The 21342-nt window shown below is 42.3% G+C and overlaps 1 protein-coding gene across 3 annotated transcripts in view; it reads right to left on the bottom strand.

The window, feature by feature from the left end:
* Nucleotides 1-19649, bottom strand: part of cgnb (cingulin b) — a 33913-nt gene extending 14264 nt beyond the window's left edge. For 2 of the 3 annotated variants that reach the window (XM_079522431.1, XM_079522429.1), the window contains exons 1-8: nucleotides 19412-19649; nucleotides 11919-13103; nucleotides 11708-11808; nucleotides 11533-11602; nucleotides 5460-5569; nucleotides 3899-4031; nucleotides 3229-3441; nucleotides 581-729 (exon numbers count right to left, since the gene is read on the bottom strand). In XM_079522431.1, coding sequence (XP_079378557.1) covers nucleotides 581-729; nucleotides 3229-3441; nucleotides 3899-4031; nucleotides 5460-5569; nucleotides 11533-11602; nucleotides 11708-11808; nucleotides 11919-13082 — 1940 coding nt within the window. In that variant the 5' untranslated portion in view covers nucleotides 13083-13103; nucleotides 19412-19649. Of the gene's footprint in view, nucleotides 1-580; nucleotides 730-3228; nucleotides 3442-3898; nucleotides 4032-5459; nucleotides 5570-11532; nucleotides 11603-11707; nucleotides 11809-11918; nucleotides 13104-18943; nucleotides 19021-19411 lie in introns of those variants that run through there. The other variant, XM_079522430.1, reaches the window with a different exon arrangement.
* Between the last annotated feature and the right edge of the window lie 1693 nt (nucleotides 19650-21342).

Below are 21342 nucleotides of genomic sequence, written 5' to 3' on the forward strand. Positions count from 1 at the left end.
TATCACACTGTAGTATTATAGTTACAGCTCAAGCGCTCAAAAATGATTTATAATGCTTTATAACAATAATGATAATATATTATAGGATTTTACTGTGTACTGTAGGCGGCCCCACTGATAAAGTATATCATCATGACTCTATAGGGAACTACTGTACATGCTCCAGATAAATCCAACCAACTGGGTGGGTGGATTAAAACAAAATGACATCACTGAACAGCAGTGATAAGCAGTGAGGTCACCTCAGCACACGTAGCTGTAGCTGTTTTTACTCTCCACCCACCCACCCTTCCAATGGCGCGTTTGGAACCAGAAGGCGGGGTCACCCCTCAAAGGAGTGTGAAGGTGTCTTATCCATGAGGAACATTAGGTGGATAAGTGGGTTAGGTGGGTGGAGGAATTAATTTGGTGTGTGTATGTAGCTTCCTTGAGTAGGCCTACTGTACATAGATACATAGTTAGCTGCACATGGCAATTCGAAAGACCCAGTGCTTACTAGAGCATGTGTTGATATTTGCTCCATGTGTATTATTATTATATTGGCATTATGTGGAGTTCCCTGCCATGGTGACACACTTACTCCTGCTTAGTAGTGTCCAGCTCTTCTGTAGTGGCTTCCAGCAGGGACTTCCACTGTTCCCCCTCGTCCCTGCAACCATCCAGTTCTTCTTCCATAGAGACAATGGAAGCATTTACCCTCTGCCTCTCCTCCTCAATCTGCCCCTGCGACTAAGGTGCACACACACACACACACACACACACACACACACACACACACACACACACACACACACACACACACACACACACACACACACACACACACACACACACACACACACACACACACACACACACACACACACACACACACACACACACACACACACACACACACACACACACACACACACACACACACACACACACACACACACACACACACACACACACACACTTTTAAGTTATGTGTGTATAAGCAAAGTATGCGTCAGTACATTTAAAGCATAATATGCAGTTTCTATGCACATCATATTCCTGGTATTCCATTACAATCTGATATGCAAATAACAGACAACTGGGGTGATGTATATATCAAAAAAGTGTGTGGCGCAAGGGGCAATGGAGAAAAACTCGACTTTAGCAGAAAGAAACATCAGGCAGGACCTAATCTCTCTTTGGATAACAGCAGAATCTGTCAGAACCACTGCCTTAAACATGTAATGTTGTTATTAGTAGGACTAGGAATAAACACAGCAGCACCCAGGTGGAAGTGGACTATGAAAGGGGTGGAGCCAAACCAGCAACTGCCCTGATTGAACCTTGGCCAGGCCCAGCGGAAGATTCCCCTTTGGACGTGTGGCAGATGGTTGGTTTCCCATGCTGGAGCTTGTCAATCCAACTACTTTGATCCCCCTCTAGCCTCCAACTGTCAACCTCTACCACACACTGCCTTGAACTGTCTGTCAACTGCTTATTTCTCCCTCTAGTCTTCTCAGTATTTTTCCCTGACACTACTATCACTTTCTCCAAAGTCTGACTTACAATTTATTCCTGCATATGGGCTGTGACTCTTAAAGGTATCTTAACCGTTTCCCCGCCAAAACACGTAGTCTGCGTTATTTGTCGGGAAGCGACGCTGCCAAAAGGCTATGTTTATTCAGTTGTATAAATGTGTTTGATCCGATCTAGTGGAAAGGCTACTTACATTAGCTTCGGATGGCTATCTGTTGTTAGCTTAGACACTGGACTGCCAAATCCCCCTCCCAGACGGCATTTCTGGTCAAAACAACGCGTATTGCACGGAGCCTAGCGGTCGGAGTAATGGCGCAAGGGGCCTGTACTTGTGAAACAATAACATTCGATCCGACAACACACACCATTAAATAGGCTATCTGCTGTAAACCAAATTGCTGTTTTGCTATTTCTGATTTCTGACTGTCTACTATGCAATGTAGGCAAACGTTATAATATCTTGGTTCTTCGCGCAAGGCATTATTCCTCTAGTTATGTGATGTATGGCCATTATTGACACATGCAACACTTGCATGCATGTGTCGCACATAGATAGGTGTGAGTGTGTGTGTGTGTGTGTGTGTGTGTGTGTGTGTGTGTGTGTGTGTGTGTGTGTGTGTGTGTGTGTGTTAGGAAGATAAGACACCTAACAATAGCCTTTGCCAGAAGAAAGGCTAATTGAGGTACATGCAACTACTTCCTTGTAAGGATTTGGAAAACACTCCACACTATAAGTTGTGTCTTAAAGTTGTGCACTGACTACTGGTAAAACTGGACCTATCAAATTAACTGGACCTACTGTATGTCAAATTAAATTTTAATTATCTTCAATCAACTAATCTGAAACAAACAATTCATTATACCTTCATTCATGATATTGCTCAAGTATTCTGAGCAGCTTCATTTACCTCGGCGTGCAGTGCACATCGCAGAGGACTTGACATTGAGAACCCCTGGCCTATAGCCTTCTTTGGCCAAAGTCTTTTGTGCATTTTCTAACTGTTTTGGCCCAGGAACCCATTGGAGGGGAGAATCTTTTCCAAGTACTCCCTTATCCTCGCAACACAGCAACCGTGTATACATTTTAGATTTAAAAAAATATCTGAATTATTTTGCGGACGCCCTGGCTATGCGTCGGACCCCACTTTGAGAACCATGGCTATTGACACCTGAATCACATCTGAGAAGGTTCAAGGGATTTTCTGAGACGGTGAACCTTCTCCTGTTCCGTCAGGATGCTCCAAGTCTTAGAGTGTCCTGACGGAAGGTGGTGCAGTCAGCTGAGTGCACCACGGCCCAGCCCGTCCTGTAGCTAGGGGAGGGAGGTCACCGTTGTCCTGAGGGACCTCCCTCTCCCCTACCTACAGGACTCATTCAACAGCAGGTGTTTGAGCAGAGCTAAAGGGACTGTGAATGATAAATATCACCCCAGCAACTGACTATCTGTGCCGATGCGGAAAACCAAAACACCTGAGGTGTCTCAAGGGCAAACTGCCTTCAATCTGTAAACACCCGTAGTTGCTCACAACAGAGCATACACTGTCATCAGTTCTACTTCTTTTGGGACATAACCCGACATAACCCTGTGCAAATATTGTACCTGTACTTGAGCTATTTTTAAGCTATTTGCCTCTGTAACACAAGCTGAACAATCTGTGCGGATGAAGATTCAAAGGGCGGGCAGGGTGGGGGTGGAACATGGAGGCAGCTTACCTGGGTCACCTGCTCCATGGTTCTCCTCAGCTTCTCCATGTCCTCGCTGTACTGCTCCCTCAGGGCCTCCACCTCCTGGTCGTGGCACTCCACCTCGTCCTTCAGCGCCCCCTTCAGGGCGGTCAGCTCTCGCTCCCGCTGTCTCAGCGTCTCCTCCTGCCGCTGCCGCAGCACAGCCGCCTCGGCCAGATCCGCCTGCAGCGACCTCACATCCTGCAGGAAGAGGAAGTGAGAGGATGAGAGAGGGAAGACATGATAGATCGGGGAGAAGAAGACCAGAAGAAGGATGGAGAGAGAGCGGTTGGTCAGAGAGCAAGAGAAAGAGGTAGACTTGAAGATGGAGATACAGAGACAGAACGGAAGCGAGGGAGAGAGTGAGCGAGGGAGAGAGAGAGAAAAGGAGGAAGTTGACTGAGGCGAATATGGGGGGGAGATAAAGACAGGATGAGTACACGGGAGAGACGGAGACAGGAGAGAAATAAAAGTAAAGAGAAAGCAAGAGAGAGAAAGTGATAAGAGAGAAGTATGGTAAAGCGGCAAGCCATGGAGTGAGTATGTAATTGTTTTTTAATTGCTAGATAATTGGCTTTCTTCCAAACCAGGGGGGGGGTTATTTAACTTCAAGAGTGTGTGTGTGTGTGTGTGTGTGTGTGTGTGTGTGTGTCCATACCGTCTGTAGTGAGTCTGTGTGAGGTGAGTTCTCTGACACTCTCCTCAGTTCCTCCTGAAGTCCTGCTAACTGGTCCTCCTGCTGGCGCACGCGAGACTCCGCCCCCTCCCTGGCCATACGCAACTCAGCCAGTCTGCACAGTCACACAGTCACACACACACACAGTGAACACTCCACCAACAGACCATCAGTAATTTATCAATAGTCAATTCCCTCACGCAATTATCCAACTGAAAAACCAATCTGCAAAACTGCTTCACGGACAACAATTACTGGCATTTTAACCACTTTCAACCTTGCCTCCCAATTTTGGCACAATGCAGCATAATACAATAGTGTTTTTTTCATCCAAACAATTCAACAAAGGGAAAAATTGCAGATCTACAAACCGTGCCATTGCGAGCATAAAGATTGACTATTTCCACTAGTTTTTTTAAATAGGGCTTGTGTGTGTGTGTGTGTGTGCGTGCGTGCGTGCGTGCGTGCGTGCGTGCGTGCGTGCGTGCGTGCGTGCGTGCGTGCGTGCGTGCGTGCGTGCGTGCGTGCGTGCGTGCGTGCGTGCGTGCGTGCGTGCGCGCGCGCGTGCGTAATCAAGCCAATTCAGAAAGTGTTAGGTAGGACTATTGTAAACTATTATTATTGTAAACTATTATTTGAAATTAAGTATAAGTATACTAGGTGAACAAGCTTTATTATGTTAATGTCATGACAAATCCCAGCCATCAATGACAAAAGTAGGTTAAAACTATAATAACAGACAAACAATCATGAGCCTGCTGTAGCTCCATCAGGTTGTATAATTCTAACAGACACGTACTCATCATGAGCCTGCTGTAGCTCCATCAGGTTGTATAATTCTAACAGACACGTACTCATCATGAGCCTGCTGTAGCTCCATCAGGTTGTATAATTCTAGCTCCATCAGGTTGTATAATGCTAACAGACACAAACACGTACTCATCATGAGCCTGCTGTAGCTCCATCAGGTTGTATAATTCTAACAGACACAGACACGTACTCATCATGAGCCTGCTGTAGCTCCATCAGGTTGTATAATTCTAACAGACACAGACACGTACTCATCATGAGCCTGCTGCAGCTCCATCAGGTTGTATAATTCTAACAGACACGTACTCATCATGAGCCTGCTGTAGCTCCATCAGGTTGTATGATTCTAACAGACACAAACACGTACTCATCATGAGCCTGCTGTAGCTCCATCAGGTTGTATGATTCTAACAGACACAAACACGTACTCATCATGAGCCTGCTGTAGCTCCATCAGGTTGTATAATTCTAACAGACATAAACACGTACTCATCATGAGCCTGCTGTAGCTCCATCAGGTTGTATAATTCTAACAGACATAAACACGTACTCATCATGAGCCTGCTGTAGCTCCATCAGGTTGTATAATTCTAACAGACATAAACACGTACTCATCATGAGCCTGCTGTAGCTCCATCAGGTTGTATAATTCTAACAGACACAAACACATACTCATCATGAGCCTGCTGTAGCTCCATCAGGTTGTATAATTCTAACAGACATAAACACGTACTCATCATGAGCCTGCTGTAGCTCCATCAGGTTGCGGTTCAGCTTCTCCTGCAGCTTAATGTTGTCATTCCAACTCTCCTCCCCTTTTTGAATCCCATTAGATTCTGCCTTCTACACACACACACACACACAGAAGGATGAGAGAGACATGACATATAATAACAGACATAACACCTTTATATTCATACAACTTTCATTCCATATTTCAGAGTGATGCTTCTCTCACTATTATTTGCTATGTTGACAGAAACCCTTTTTTCTTTTTCTTTTTTTAAAACTCTTTATTTTTTGAATTTTTGAATATGCAAGACGAGACACAAAAGACAAACAAGGCATACAATAAAACAAAATCACCCAGCTCTTTTTGCAGTCTTAAAGAATAGGTCATCTGTTCTAGGAGATGTAGTTGTTTCACAATGTTGATAAATAGGTCAGCAGTAGGACAATTATTTTGTAACCAATTTCTTGTAATAGCTTTTTTGCTTGCTACAAGTCAAATCTTAAGTAAGTAGGCGTCATCCTGATTTAGCCCATCTGGGAGTTGTCCTAGGTACAAAGATGTGACAAGAGGTACAAAGATGTATCATCTATTCCAAAACCCATAATGTTTGAGATAAGTGTTGTCACTTCCTTCCAAAATGGTTGAATTACAGGACAAGACCAAAAGACATGTGCATGATCAAACACTGTATCTCCACATTCTCTCCAACAGTCCATATGGTTGCCAGTCTGTTTGGACTTCTGTTTTGGAGTAATAAAGAAGCGAATCTGTTTTTTCCAACAAAAGTCTCTCCAAATCAAGGAATTAGTGGTCGTTGATTGCGTTTTCCATGTATTCATCCATACTTCATCACTTATATCAATGCCCATCTCTTTTTCCCATCGCTCTTTCACATATATTGTAGAGTCCTTTTTCAACGACATAAGTCCATTATGTAGTTTACTTACAAGACCCCTATTACTTCCTGAGCCATAAGCATTTGTAAATATAGTGATTAGGCTTGTTGTAATACCTGGAGTAGACCCTTTTACCTTTTTACCAAAATAATCCTTTACCTGCAAGTATCTATAAAAGCCCTGGTTAGCCAACCCATATTTCTGCTTTAGGTTTTCAAAACTATCAATATCTCCATTTCTAATCATAGTACATATATGCCAATGTTGGTGCCATTGTTTGTACCTATTGTCTAATACTGCTGGTATGAAGTCAGAGTCATATGCTGGCCAACTTAAAAGTTTTGCCTCCCTCTGAAGCTGGAAGCGTTTAACAACTTCCAGCCATATTTTGAACGATAAATTTACCCACTGACTCCTTGTCTGAAACATTCCTTTCTCTCCGTCAGTGCAACCTAATAGTGACTGTATTGGTATATCCATCATGGATAACTCTATGCTTTTCCATTTTGCAATGTAGGGTCGGTTACACCAATATACCAAGGGTCTTAGCTGAGCTGCTAGATAATAGTCCCTTAAAGATGGGAGAGACATGCCTCCTCTCTCTCGGGGCAGTTGTAAGGTAGAAAATTTCACCCTTGGCCTTTTTTTATCCCAAATAAAACGTGAGATATGTTTATTCCATTCCCTGAATTGTTGTAAAGGTATTTCTACTGGCAGTGACAAAAAAAAGGTATAGTAATCTTGGTAAAATTACTATTTTGACTGCTCTTATTCTGCCACCTAAATCGAGAGGAAGCACGCTCCACCTGCCAAGATCATCATACATCTTTTCTGTTGCACCTTTGTTGCACAATTGTGCTTTTTTTCTTTTTAAATTATTATTATTATATATTTATTTTCATTTCGAGCGAACTGCCAATCAAACTATAGGGAAACAAATCCAAACTTCCAAAAAGTTCCTCTGGAAACCAAAACAGCTCATGTGCCCCAGGTTATAATGTCTGGATAGCACACCAGCAGAAGAGTCAGCCAGTAAAGATTTTACACATGGCGTACAAAAACATCTCACACCGCCCCATCCCACTTAGTTGAGGTTCTCAACCTTGAATAGAAATCTAAGCATGGCTTTCCAGTCTCATCGTCCTCCTACACACTCCATAGAGCACAACAGAGAGAGAGAGAGAGAGAGAGAGAGAGAACAGAGAAAAGGAGAGGGGAGGAGAGAGAGAAGGGGAGAGATATAGAAGACAAAGATAGGGGAGAGAGATACATATTGGTTGATTCCAGCTCTACAGAGAAGAGAAAAGAAAGAGAAAGATTGAGGGAAGAAAAGACAGACTGAAGGAGTGACGTGTGCCAGGACAAACATTCCTATTCCATTTCTTATCAGTTAGAGATTACAGAGACATTTTGCATTTTGTGCTGTTTGCCTGCTAGTAAATAATCGCATACTGGGACTCTTTATCCTCTCTGCTCTGACAAACAGAAGCGAAAGTGAGATGATTGAAACGCCTTCAAAAGGAATTTTCATCAATAGCAAATTGCATCAGTTAACCCCATCTTATCTATAACTGCACCATGTCTCTGTGTGTCTGTCTATGTGTACGGCTGTAATGCACGCAACTCGAGAACCGTTTACCCCACCGACTTCAAATTCGACACACGCGTTCCACACCCCCACAGGGAGTGCAGTGCCCGGCGGTTCTGGACAACCGTGGGTCGGTCGGACCCACGGTTGTCCAGAACCGCCACAAAAGACCTCTGCCCAGGCTCTGGACAGGTCCCCTGCCCAGACTCCATATATGGAGTTGGCCTGTTCTGACATCACAACACTCCATATTTGGGCATGCCCGACACAGAACTCCATAAAGGGACACATAGACAGATACTGAAATCTCCATATATGGGCATAAAAGGGACACAGACAGATGGGTGGAACGGGTACTTGTACGTATTGCATAGCCGGATGGGGCATGGATCTCCAACTTCCATCGTTACCGACTCGGTGCTCTACAGCCGGGCACCAGTCTAGTTATGTTAATAAATTAAAGACCCACTTCTGATGAGCTAGTTCATACAGACGTGGGCTTATCTGATATACAGAGCCATTGTATAAGGTTTCATGCAAATTAGATGCTGTAAAACATTTAAAAAAATGCCTGGTCTTGAATCATAGAGTACATACGCTTCTAGTAGCCTCTGTGATCGTGATGTTTAGACAAATGAACACACTGGTGGTCTGTAATAACCTCCTAGTCATTTTGATTGTTTGATTTATTGAATGAGATAAATGTCACGGGGCAGGGCTATCATGTTTTCTCTCGGAGTATGCAATTACAAATACACATTAAATAGACCACCTGCCTTGGCCCCAGGTAACCTGAAACACCAGTATGGGTTCTATTAAAGACACTTGAACTCTGTTGACACCACATAGGGCCAAAGAGACTTTGAAGCATAAATAAATCAAATTGAAACTATTAATTAAGAAGCCATTAACCACTTACACCCTGTATACTTTGTTGACTGGATCCCCCAGAAGAAAAGCCAACATGTTTCGACTCCTTAGAGTCTTCATCAGGGCAAGCTCACAAGTCACAACATTATGTGTTGTGAGCTTGTAGACCTGCAATTGTCACCAAATATTCCCCTTTATATAAGGTCCAGAAAAGTGATGCTAGGGATTATTTGGTTAGGCATGGATAGTTAAAAGAATCTGGATACTGCACACATTTCATAACCTTTAGGCTTTGGCATGGAATATGTTTGGTTTAGTCCAGAAATCCAAAAGCTATTGCAATGCGGTCTATATTCTGAAAATAGTTCACCATGGATCCAATGTCATAGATGAGTGGTGGAAAGCACGGGTGCCATGGTAACATGGAAAGACACAGTGCCATCTTTTAAACAGGACCATGCAGAAAATGGAGCCACACCGGCCGGCAGGCAGGCTGGCCAACCCCCATGTAGCGCAGGGTTCCACTCCAACTCAATTATTGATGGATCTCAATGGCTGAGTCCTTAACACACTGTGGCCCTAATCAGCTTTCCTCTGCAGGTGCAGCGTTGCCAAGAGACCAGGCAAGGGGGAACGATTTGCAGGCAGGCATGCATGGGTAAAAACACAACAGTTACGCAACGAGGGATCGTACATAATACTACATATACTGAAGTACTTATACTGTACATTACACTGTCATTTATGTGCCCATTATGAGAGGATAAGAAACCAAACACATAGCTCAGGAACAGATTAGGGATGTAGATTCAAGTCGGAGGCTGCCGTGTGCAAATATTATAAGAGCCAGAGTGGAATGTGCCTTAATTAGGTGTCAGAGGAGCATAAAGGTTTTGGGATGGAGCCAAAAAATGACCCATAAAATACACAGCATGCCACTTGATTTCATTTTTGCATTCTTTGGCTTGCAAAAAGAGCACCCTTGGAGACAGTAAGAATAGATGAAATAGCATTTTATATCCTCACAAAAGAGAGCAGACTACCAACCAGATGTTACCCTCGCCTCATCAGAAAACCATTTAATAGTGGAAAATACTCTTAAACAGCTAAACTATTTGCACTGATGAGGGATTTACCAGTCCTTGTAAGGTAGCTTGATGTGCTCTAAAGCAATGTTTTTCCTAACACCGGGTCGGGACCCATTTGTGGGTCGCAGACACATGTTTATGGGTTCCCTTATTTATTTTTTTCCTACATTTTGTTTTTAATTATTATTATTATTTCAAAACATTTGCAAAAAGCATTCCCAAAAATGAATTAAAAAATAAAATAAATGTTTTTTTTTTAGTAATTTCATGAAGAAACAAAAGAAAAATCGAAAGAAATTCCATTAATTAGAACAAATATTTAAGAAGTAGTGAAAATAGCTGATCTACAAGCTCTACCGATCTACAAGCCGATCTACAAGCTTACAACGCAACGCTTGTAGATCTGTAACTTCTCTGTAACTTTTCACTAGTTTGGGCTCTGGGCAAATGTCTAATTTCTGTTTTGGGTCACGGGCTAAAACCACTGCTCTAAAGGCTGTTTTCTCACAAGTCTCACCCTTTGAGAGTGAGAGTCACGCAATTTTACCTTTTTACACGCAACCCTCCAATTTCTCACGCACGCACAATACGCATGCCGAGGGGGCATAAAATGGGCAAAAAAAAGCCAAGCCGGCTCTCATAATAACAATTTTCTTGTGTGCGTCCTCACAAACAGCAAAGTAGCCGATCTGCATGAGATAATGCAGCGCTGCCTGTAATATGCGAAGACAATAGCCTCCACAACAAGTGTGTATCTATCTTCTATGACTGGTGTGTGCGTCTCTTGCGCGAGGATGAGGAACGGTGCCAGTGCGCACATTATAGGGACAAAGTTGTGTGTGTGTGTGTGTGTGTGTGTGTGTGTGTAGGGGCCACGCAGAGAGAGAGGGCATGGGGAAATCATACAATGGTTTTAACTAAGAAAATGTAAAATTAAGGCCTTTTCCCTAATTCCAGTCTTAGAATCTGACTTTTTATTTCACAACATATTCCCCCATTTCCGTTGAGATTATGGGGTGAATGAGTGTGGCAACAGACCCATCTTGCCTCTTTCTGTCATAGTCCTGCATCAGATCATGTGTCCCTATCCAAATCAGGTTCTCCAGTAGCCTCTTCAGTTTTTTGTTTTTGACAGACAGAGAATGTTCCACTGAGGTGGGTGATTAATTTGTGATGTCTTATCACATCAGAATAAGTTTTTAAAAGTCTGACTTTTATGTAAACCAATATGGATATTTAATAGGAGACATAGGCACACATATGGAGGTGCACCATATGACCAATAGGAGACTGACCATCTCTTCGCCTGGTGCAACTCTTTCACTCATTTTGTTAAATGCTATTATACAAAAGGTGGGCTATTATTCAGCATCATATGCTAGCTATCATTTTCTTTTGCAGTTTAAGTGAAATATTTAGCCTATATATCCACAAATATGTTGTGGCATACAAAAATGATTTTTTTATGATTTTTTATTCTAGGGTAGGATATATTACACTACTACCAGATTCCCCACTAATACTACTTCCACAGAACGAATAACCACTAAACAAAACGTTCCTCCTTCTAATCTGAAAGACAGAAGTCATTTTTTAATTCCTTCTTTGAAGCTCACATCATACATTCATACCTTGACACTGTGGGTTGTTTCATAGAGGAGGTTGACCTTTCTTTTGATGGATGCATCGCTTTCACTGGTCCTGAAGAATGAGAAGAAAGAAGGACACAGTGTTGGGCTTTTAATGAGACTAATGTAACTGTAGCTAGTCACTTGAGTAGTGAGTGTATTTTGTAGCCTCAGTTACCCTGCTTTGAGGATGTTGTAGATGGCTTGTTTGGCTTGTGCTGCATCCCCATCTTTGACATCTGCACTTTGATTCTGGTTCTTAGGAGCCGCAGGAAACTCCTTTAAAGAGACAACAAATTGTCGCTTAGCTACTTTGAACGCTTACCAATTCGTTCGGGCAAATGAAAGAAAATGACACACATCCTGCCTGTGAATATTATGATACCTACTGGTTTTTTTGCTATAGCGGGAGGGGTGTCCTTGGCAACAAAGTTCCTTGGTGACTGGTTGCTCAGCTTGGGGGCAGTATGTGTTGTCACCTTGGCAACAGAAACAGGGTTCCTTCCCAGGCTACTGCTTTCCGGGGCAGATGATGTCAAGGAACTGGACGAAGATGGGGAGGAGAACGGTGAGAGAGGAGCAGCGTAGGGGTTTGGAGTGGGAGAGGGAGGAGAGACTTCAGGGCGATTGTCTTTTCGAGCATCCAGGCTTCTGGAACGCTTGCGTTCTTCAAACTTGAGCCGCTGCCTTGCGCCAGTACGGCCCCTGGTTTGCTGCGGAGCACTATCTGGGCTGCTGCTGTTAAACTTGTTGATGAGCTTGTTGATTGGAGCCAATGAGTTGGTGTCTATTGCTGGAATGGGTTCTTCCTCAATTGACAACGGATGAGGAGGCTCTGGGAAAGACTCCACAAAAGATTCCAGGCTCAGTTTTTTCCCACTGTACCTTCCAAGTGAGCCAGTAGGCCTAGCACCATTCTGCTTGAGCCCTCTGGACCCAAACCCATTTAAATTAACCGGTTTCAGTCCTGCCTCATTAAGCCCCTCCCCATTGGCCCAGCCTCTGTCCACTCTCTCCACACCATTGGTTGGTGCCTTGGGCCGGAGCTCGGTCATCATGCTCTCTGTCTGTGTTTTTTTCATAGCCTCAGGCTCACACTCTCCCTGGCTACCTGCTTGCCCGTCCCCAGGGGGTCTTTTGAACGGGCTTCTGAAGGCATCCGCAACCCCATTCTCTAGCGGAGAGACGGGGGAGCTGGCCATGTTTCGAGTGGAAGCATAAGGGTTTGTGGGGTCTGATCCTTCCCAGCCTTTTGGAAGGCTGTTGTAGGGAGATGGGGGTCCTGAGCAGGAGGTGGTTGGAGACTGGGTCTGGGACTTCAGTTGAACCCCGTAGGAGTCTCCTTTCTCCCCATCTTTTAGGACCACATAGGGCTGCCCAGAGATGCCCTGAACTCGCACGGCCACTCCATACTTATTTGAAGGAGGAGTGGCATTGCTGCCTCCTCTGGACTTTTCAGGGTACCCCCCACCTGTGTCATGGAGGTCCTTGATGAAACGTATCTGAACACCGTAATCCACAAGTGGCTTCTTGTCTGTGGAGAAGGCGCTCATGTTGACTTCCTGGGATATTTTCTGAGCAAACAAGGGAAGAGATAAGAATATGAATTCAAGTTAGTCAACAGAGCAACAAGTTACGAGAACAGAAGAAAGAGATATTGACCTCAGATAGGACAGACAGTACATAATACAGATAGAACACACAGATACACTGAAATACAGCAAAACAAACAAAACAAACATATAGCCAGACATATGTATTGGTGAATTTCAGGTGAATCAAGCGATATGCCATATTCATACACTTCATTTTGCTCTAGTAGTCTACTTTGGTGGGGTTTCCCTGGTGACGATATGATCCTAAAGCATGCCCTAGATCCCCCAGAGTTAGTGTCAACTGTCAAAGTGTCCTTGAGCAAGACACTGAACCTCTGGTGAGCAGATTGGTGCCTTGCATGGTTTCCTCTGCCATCGGTGTGTGAATTGGTGAATGTAATGCACAATCTATGTAAAGCGCCTTGGATAAATGCAGATTTTTCCATATCAGGCCATGGAGTATAATGTTAAGTAAAAGTCAGTATGTTGTGCAGGGTGAAACAGAGGTATTTTAAGTGCCTGTTATCAGTGATTAGCTTGTATTTGATTAGCCACAAATATCTGCATGCATTGCAAACAATGATTGCATGCTGGCCACAAAGAGTTTCTCACTGCTCAATAACCTAAGATGTTGCCCTACTAAAATTACCCTTTGACCGATTTCTATCCTCTGCTTTGCTGCCAGTCATTGCATATGACTTTCATTACCAAAATTAAATTACAGATGACTAACTCAATAAGATACTCAGCCTTTCTCCATTTCCACTCCTCCTCTCTTCAAAGTCGTTTTCCTGATTCTAAACGTTTGGTGTGAATGACCTACTTTCTCCCCAGGTGTGGTCAAAATATGATTCCCCTGGCATATGACACTGCCTGGTATATCTTGATGAAAGTGTCAGCTGCCATGCCTGCTCTGTAGGCCAAATAGATTCTTTCATAAGAATTGTTTTTTTTGTCAAGCCAAATATGCCACTGGGTTCACAACTACTTTTTTAGATTGCACGCAGAGAGGCTGATAGGAAAGAGATACAGGAGTGTCTATTTGCGTGTTACAGATATAGAGGTGGACTCGAGACACAAAAGCAACAGAGGGAGAAAAACCAGAAGGGCATTGAGAAAATGGGAGCATGCATGGGTAATGTGTATGAGCTGGGAGGTCTGGTTTGTTCACAGCATGTTAAGTGTTTATTAGTGTGTCAGTGTGTCAGTGGGAGTGGCCCGACATCACACCACACATTAAGATGATCAATACATTTCCACCAATTTAGGCTACCCTGCATAAGCCTTGCAGTGCAATTAGTAACCTACATATCTGGACCCATAATAGTGTCAGAGTCTACCCTCTAAACCCTGCTGGGCTACACACTACAGACACTGAGGGCCATATTACTTAAAACAGAATGTATAATTTACCAGAATCAAAATGTGTAGTCATATTATGTATGTATTATTGTACCATTTCTTTTCAACTAGATTTAACACAACTCCAAAGTGATAGAACATTAAAAAACAACCTGAGTCGTATGACCTGAGAATCTCCAACTTTTGCCCTGCAAAATGGGTGAGTCGATAATAAGCTGTATGGGTAGGTGAATACTCTTCCTATTGTCCAGGCTCTGCAGAGCATGAAACTACTAAGGGTTATGTTAGGAATGCCCCCCGCCTTCTCTCTCTCTCTCTGTCTCTGCCAAAGCTTCTCTCTTTATACATGACTTCAGAGGGGCGACCGGACCCACTGAGGCGTGTTCTGTTTACTTTGAGCATTGCATTAACTTGAGCACATGTGCATACACTAATGTGAATGTGTGCATATACAATAGATACGATGTATGGTGTGGACACTATACACCTGCCCTCCACTGCCCATCCATTGAAGCATTCCCTCAGGGACCATTTTAGGTCATCACAATAACTCTGCTAGTAACTTTCTCCATCTACCACAGTGACACAATAATTGTCTACAGCCCATGTCAAGGTCAAACAACATGAATATCATACCCAAATCCAAACTAATATAAGAACTCATTACTTTTGATAAAGGAACACATAAACCACTAAATGGATGTGTAATGTTTTCAACATGGATTTTAAATAAAGTGTAATCTCTTTGGCATGGAAACCACATGCATACACATGCCCACTCATGCATTACACACATACTATGTTCATATTACAGTCCCCTGTCTTGCTAGTATTCAGGTTACAAAGGTCATAGCCTCCACCCCAGATCCTGTCTTACTTCTCCACACCTACGGTGCTAACTGCATATAGAGGGTCTGAGCTCAGATGGAATGATAAATTGCAGGTAATGAAACAACCATTAGTTATAGTATAACAGCCTGAGCCAGCACCTTGACCGGCCATAAGGTTAGATTGAGTCAAAGTGAACCTTTGTTTTTCCCCCTCCTGAAAAACATTCTCGGGATTCCATACATTCCCTTTATCCTAAAATGTTCCGCGTGGTTTGCATTTGTTGGAGGATCGTGGATTATGGAGGAACTGTACGATTGGATTTGAAGAACTGGGCCAACATCTAAATGTATGAATAGAAGGGTATGAGGTCGAAAGGTTTGCAGAGTGTGGTGAATGTCTTCAGTCCTGCTGAATATCGATTAGCAGCACTGCTCTCTGGAACAAGAGAAAAGGCTAACTTTTAACAGAATCATCTCAAGCATCTGTTGACTCTAGAATAAGTAAAATACTTCTAGATGGTTGGTTAAGAAAGAAACTGTTGTTGAGGTGCCCTTGAACAAGGTGCTTAACTAGTGAACTCCCAATTGCAGTGCAGCAGTTGCTCAATACTGTGGACCTACTAGGTCATTTCCAGATATGAATGTGTACAGTTGAATGAATAACAGTAAGCGGTTGCTGAAAATGAGGAAACGTGTTAAGTACATTTTTGTTAAGTAAACAAAGAAAACACCCATTATGAGCTTAGTCATGTATTGGGAGCCAACAGTAGCAGAGTCCTGTTTGGCGACAACTAGACCACTTTATGTCTGCTCCCTGACAGGTTTCTCTTGTCACAAGGAATGGCTGTATCAATAGAGAGAAGGAGTGGAATGTAACCCAACAAGCCTATCTGCCGTCATTCATCCCTTTCTCCCCGCCCTTCACATCGAATTTTCCATGTCCATTTCCTCTTCTTTCTACACTTCCATTCTCCATCCTCCTTGTCCAGGTAACTGAACAGGAAGGAATTCTCTTGATAATAATACCCCATTGGTATCAATCATTATCATCAATCATCATCAATAATCTTGGATGTTTAGATAACCGTTATGTGACGAATATCCATAATGAACAAAACTACAGAGGCGCAATTCTGGGAAATTGCAAGAGTGGTTGCACCAATAATATCTTAAACTAGAACTGCACTCTGTCGAGTGCCTACTTGCGTGTTGCACACAAGTAGGCCATAAATGGCCTACTAGTGCGCAAGCAGAGCGCGCAAGTACTGTCGACCGCTACGAACTTTCAAATCTCAGCCTCTCTGAAGTAACGGTTTCAATATTGAATTATTAGGTTTAGCTATGTGCTACGTACCTAGTTTTTGGAGGTAAAACAATAGTATTTCAATAGTATCCAGTAGCAGACTTAACTACCAGGGGTTCTGGTATAACTGGCTCTCAATGGTGACGTAATAAGGATTTGTTTCAGTGTCGGGTGGATTAAAGGAAATGCCTCTATGTATATATGTATATGTAATTTGTAAGTTGATTAGCGGTATACTGTGGTTACTTGGGCCGTTTGATGCGTATGTCCCGTAGCAGCATATAGCGTGATGAAGATATGTACCAATGCCAGGGTATAACTGGTATAACTGGCTCCCAATGGTGACGTAATAAAGATATGTTTCAGTGTTGGTATGTATATATATATATATGTAATTTGTAAGTTGATTAGCGGTATACTGTGGTTACTTGGGTCGTTTGATGCGTATGTCCCGTAGCAGCATATGACGTGATGAAGATATGACGTGATTAAAGGACATGCCTCTATGTATATATGTAATTTGTGAGTTGATTAGTGGTATACTGTGGTTACTCGGGTCTATGATTTGTATGTCCCGTGGCAGCGTATGACGTAATAATTACTTGTGCTTGATATGGCAGTGGTGTCAGATTACATACATGTATACATAGGTAATACGTACTAAGTAGTAATAAGTACAGTATGATGACGATGATGTATGATTCATGATGATATATTGACCCACATGAGGTCACAGGGACCAGCTGTGAATAAAGCAATGACTTTGTAAGCAATTACTATAGTTTGGTTGGCCTCTGGGCAACCACACTAATAAAAAAGGGGTTCATGAAACACATTTCTAGCTTGCTGCCTTTACAGTTTTTTTTTTAAATAGCTTGGGCAATGACTCTTTCAGTATTGAGTATGAATACTCAATAGGAATAATAGTAGTCTTGTTTGGCGTGTGGACAGTTGATGTTGTGTGGAAAACAAAACAGTAGGGTAAATGTCCCCAATTAAAGGGACTTGTTTATCCATACGCTAAGGCCCTAAGCTACCAAATAAGCTGAAATGTGCACACCTAACTAAGTAGGCTACTGTTTTTTATGTCAGGTTAAGTGGTTAGAATGTCAACACATTATAGCTTCTTAATCTACAAATTTAAAGGACCACTTCAACATTTTTTTGACCACTTCACTAGTTTTTATTAGGAATGCCCAATGATGTCATTGGTAGGAATTAGTGATGCACCGAATATTCAGCCTGCAGAAAATATTCGGCAGAAAATGGCTAAAAATGCATTTTTGGCCAATTCGGTTTCGGCCCGAATAGGCAGAAAATATATCACCGAATAGTGTATGCAATTAATGCATTCAAAAGAGCTGAATAAATGTTTTATGGACCCATACTAGTGATTATTATTTAAGTTAAGTTTTGCCATAACCATTTATTTTGCCATAAACCAGGTAGTTTTAAGGTACGGCCATGACAGCATTAGGAAAAGAATATATAATATTAATCATATTCGGATATTCGGTCAACTGTTTCCTATATTCGGTTTCGGCCAAGAATTTCCCTTTCGGTGCATCCCTAGTAGGAATGTTTCTGAGCTGCTCAAAGCCTGCAGCAATGAGACACAGTGACAGTAGAGTAAGCAGGCAGACAGAAATTGTGTTATTATGAAGTTATGATCATTAGTAAGGACCAATAATATGAAGATAAGGAAAAATGGCACTCATTTATCTACTTGCCTACTATTAGCCAGTGTCCTAAGAGGCTTATGCGGCCCAGGGATACTACAATGATTGAAAAGGGACAACATGTGCCATTTAGGATACCTTTATCCAAAGCTGAAAACTCCAAAGCAAACAGTCCCCCATTTTACCATAGGACAGGTGGAAATTAAGATCTAACAGTGGCAGTATTCTTGACAAGCCCTCCCAAGTCCCATTTGATCTGAGCAAGAAGAATCATTTTATCAAGACCCAATACCTCCATCTGTGGCAATCTGACATATTCCAAAACAAGCTTAACTTCCAATATACTAACCAAAAGGTACAAATCTCGGCACATGTGCCAATTTAACACATTCAATAAATATACAGTAGTCAATCCAATCATAAGAGTCCAATAGCGCACACCACACGCACCAACCGTGCACCTGCCTCTTAGTGGATTAATTGCGTCACACCCACCCAGCCGGGTCAGCCAGTATCGGTTTAAGTCGAAACCGGGTTGTTTACATGAGAAACTGTGGCCACGAGCGGACTGGGGGCTAAGTCATTGAAACAACACACACCAGCACTGCACAAAGATGTTGTCGCATCCTGCTATTTGTAGCCTACCTGGCCAGCTGCTATATATCACCACTCATATCCTCTTTACGCACTCTCACCAGATCCAATTATGGGCTATAGCCGAGCGCTCCATCTATGACTGGCTGGGTGAATGAATGGTGCATCCATTCCTAGTCATTAAAATAAAACGCGCTTAAACAAAAGAGCAAGGCAAAGATTGTGTGTTTTCTGCGTCGTCGGGCGTTTAGTTCATCATTATGAGCAGCAGGAAAAGCTGAGTATAGTAAAGACGACTGCCAACGCACCACAAAGCCACAGGTGTTCCCCTCGCCTTTATCCATTCCAAATATAATAAACGCCCGCTCAGCAAAACGCAGCCACCGCGAAATGCAGTTCTGCCATTCCGGGGTGCTCACAACAAAATTCCCTGCAGCACAACACACTTAACACAGGAACAAATGCAAAGAACAAGTAAATAAACAGCGGTTTATAGAACAAACGCGTGTTGTACTGTACCTGTAGGTTTAATGCAAATCCGATGATGTTTTTAACACCGTCTACTCAGAATCAGATCCCCCGGTAAATTGTAATTCTCGTACAATAAATAGATGTTTCTCAATGGACCGAGGACATGAGGAAAATCCCCCTTGTTATTAGAGTAACCTGTTGCCAGTAGCCGTACATCTGATAACCGTGGACCCGCCTCAGTACCAACTCCATTGGTTGAAGAGACAGTGAAGGAGGCGCCCCGCCGTGTGCCCTTTCCCTGCATACTTCGTCGTTCGACAGTGCAACGCACCAGAAATAGCAAATCTACAGGTTCACACCACGTACCATCCGCGACGCTCTATAGCTTGTAGATCTGCTATCTTCGGTGATAAGCAGTGTCGTACGACGGAGTATAACTATTAACCAACAACACCCTGTGGCTAAGCCGCAAAACCTAAATACTATCGGACTTTGTTGTGGCACCATAACACTAATTAATACTAAACACAATTATTTTTGTAATTTTCAAAATGTTGCTGATGTCTGAGGTGGGTGGGTCTTTCAGTACCTTCATGATGCTCAGTGAGTCAGTGACATCATAGAAGGTAGGTTTGTTTGCCTGCCCAGTGCCCACATCCGTTTTTTTTCTACAGACGAATTTCATGTTAATTTCACCCTAGTGATAGTAAAAAGAATGTCGTATTCTAGGGTTAAAAATTTAAAAGAATGTAGCCTAAGCTATAGTCAGATATATTTAAATGTTAACGCTCTTGTTAACTTATGACATCTAGTTCTACAACTATAGACAATTGATATTAAATCCATTGTTGTCCCTATAAAGTAGGTTACAAGAAAAATAAATCTTAAACGGATATACCAAGATGCAACGTTTGTGGCAAAAGTTATTTTATATAGCCTACGGGTATTTCTTTCTTGCCTGTCAGGAGTCTCAATCTTGATTGTGAAAATACTATTGTGGAATAAGTTATAGGCTAGCGATGCACTTTTTTAGATTTGTTTTTTCAGTGCAATTTATTGGTACAGCTATATCCTAATTTGTTAATTTAAATTTAAATTATTTTGTGTTGCTGTGTTTATATCTTTTACCAAAATCAAATCCGTTTTTTCATTATAAAATGGCCCTCAGAATAGTAGTGTAAACACATTACTAAATCCTTATCCCGCTAAACAATAATTATCAATTCTGAGAAATTGTTTTCAATCAAATCTTACTTTTCTGTTCACTTATTCTACTGCTGTTATCAGTTAGACCTACTGACACATTATGCTGTGAGCCTAATCAAATCATTTAGTAGTTATTTTTCAGTGCTGCCAAGTTACTGATGCAGGCTTAGAAGGCAGATCAACACACTAAAGTCCTTAGTGCCAATTAAAGTAAACACCCTAAAAATGAACACTTCGGATTTGTCATGAATCTTAGAAATGTTTAGTTTTCTGCAGTATTACAACTGCAATGGGTGTAATGAACTCAACCGCTTCAGTTTGAAGTCCATGTCATGGGGGACCATGATCTTGTTCCGTAATTTGTGGCATCCGCAATCTCCATTACATCAACATGCCTATCATAAAGATAATTTTCCATTTGGATATGTTAATATCCAATATTAAGATCACAACACTATTATTTAATTTTTGTAACTCTAATCACAAGCAATTTATTGACTATGGAAGGTTGCATGTTATAAATCCTAGCCTGCAGTGAACTAGAAAAACTAAGTCAAGACATCTCACATTATCAAGGCTTACAGTTGACTACAAAGTCAAACTGATAAAAATAGCTTGAATTTATATAGCGCCTTTCATGAACCCAAGGACGCTTTACAAAATGTACCAACATCAACAAACTATATGCCATAAGCCTGAGAGAATAAGTGGCTTTTCAAGGCAGCCTTAAAAGATGACCAACTGATCTCTATCAGTTCATATTCTAGTATTTA

Source organism: Electrona antarctica (assembly GCF_951216825.1).
Source record: "Electrona antarctica genome assembly, chromosome: 15".
In the NCBI taxonomy this organism is placed as follows: Eukaryota; Metazoa; Chordata; class Actinopteri; order Myctophiformes; family Myctophidae; genus Electrona; species Electrona antarctica.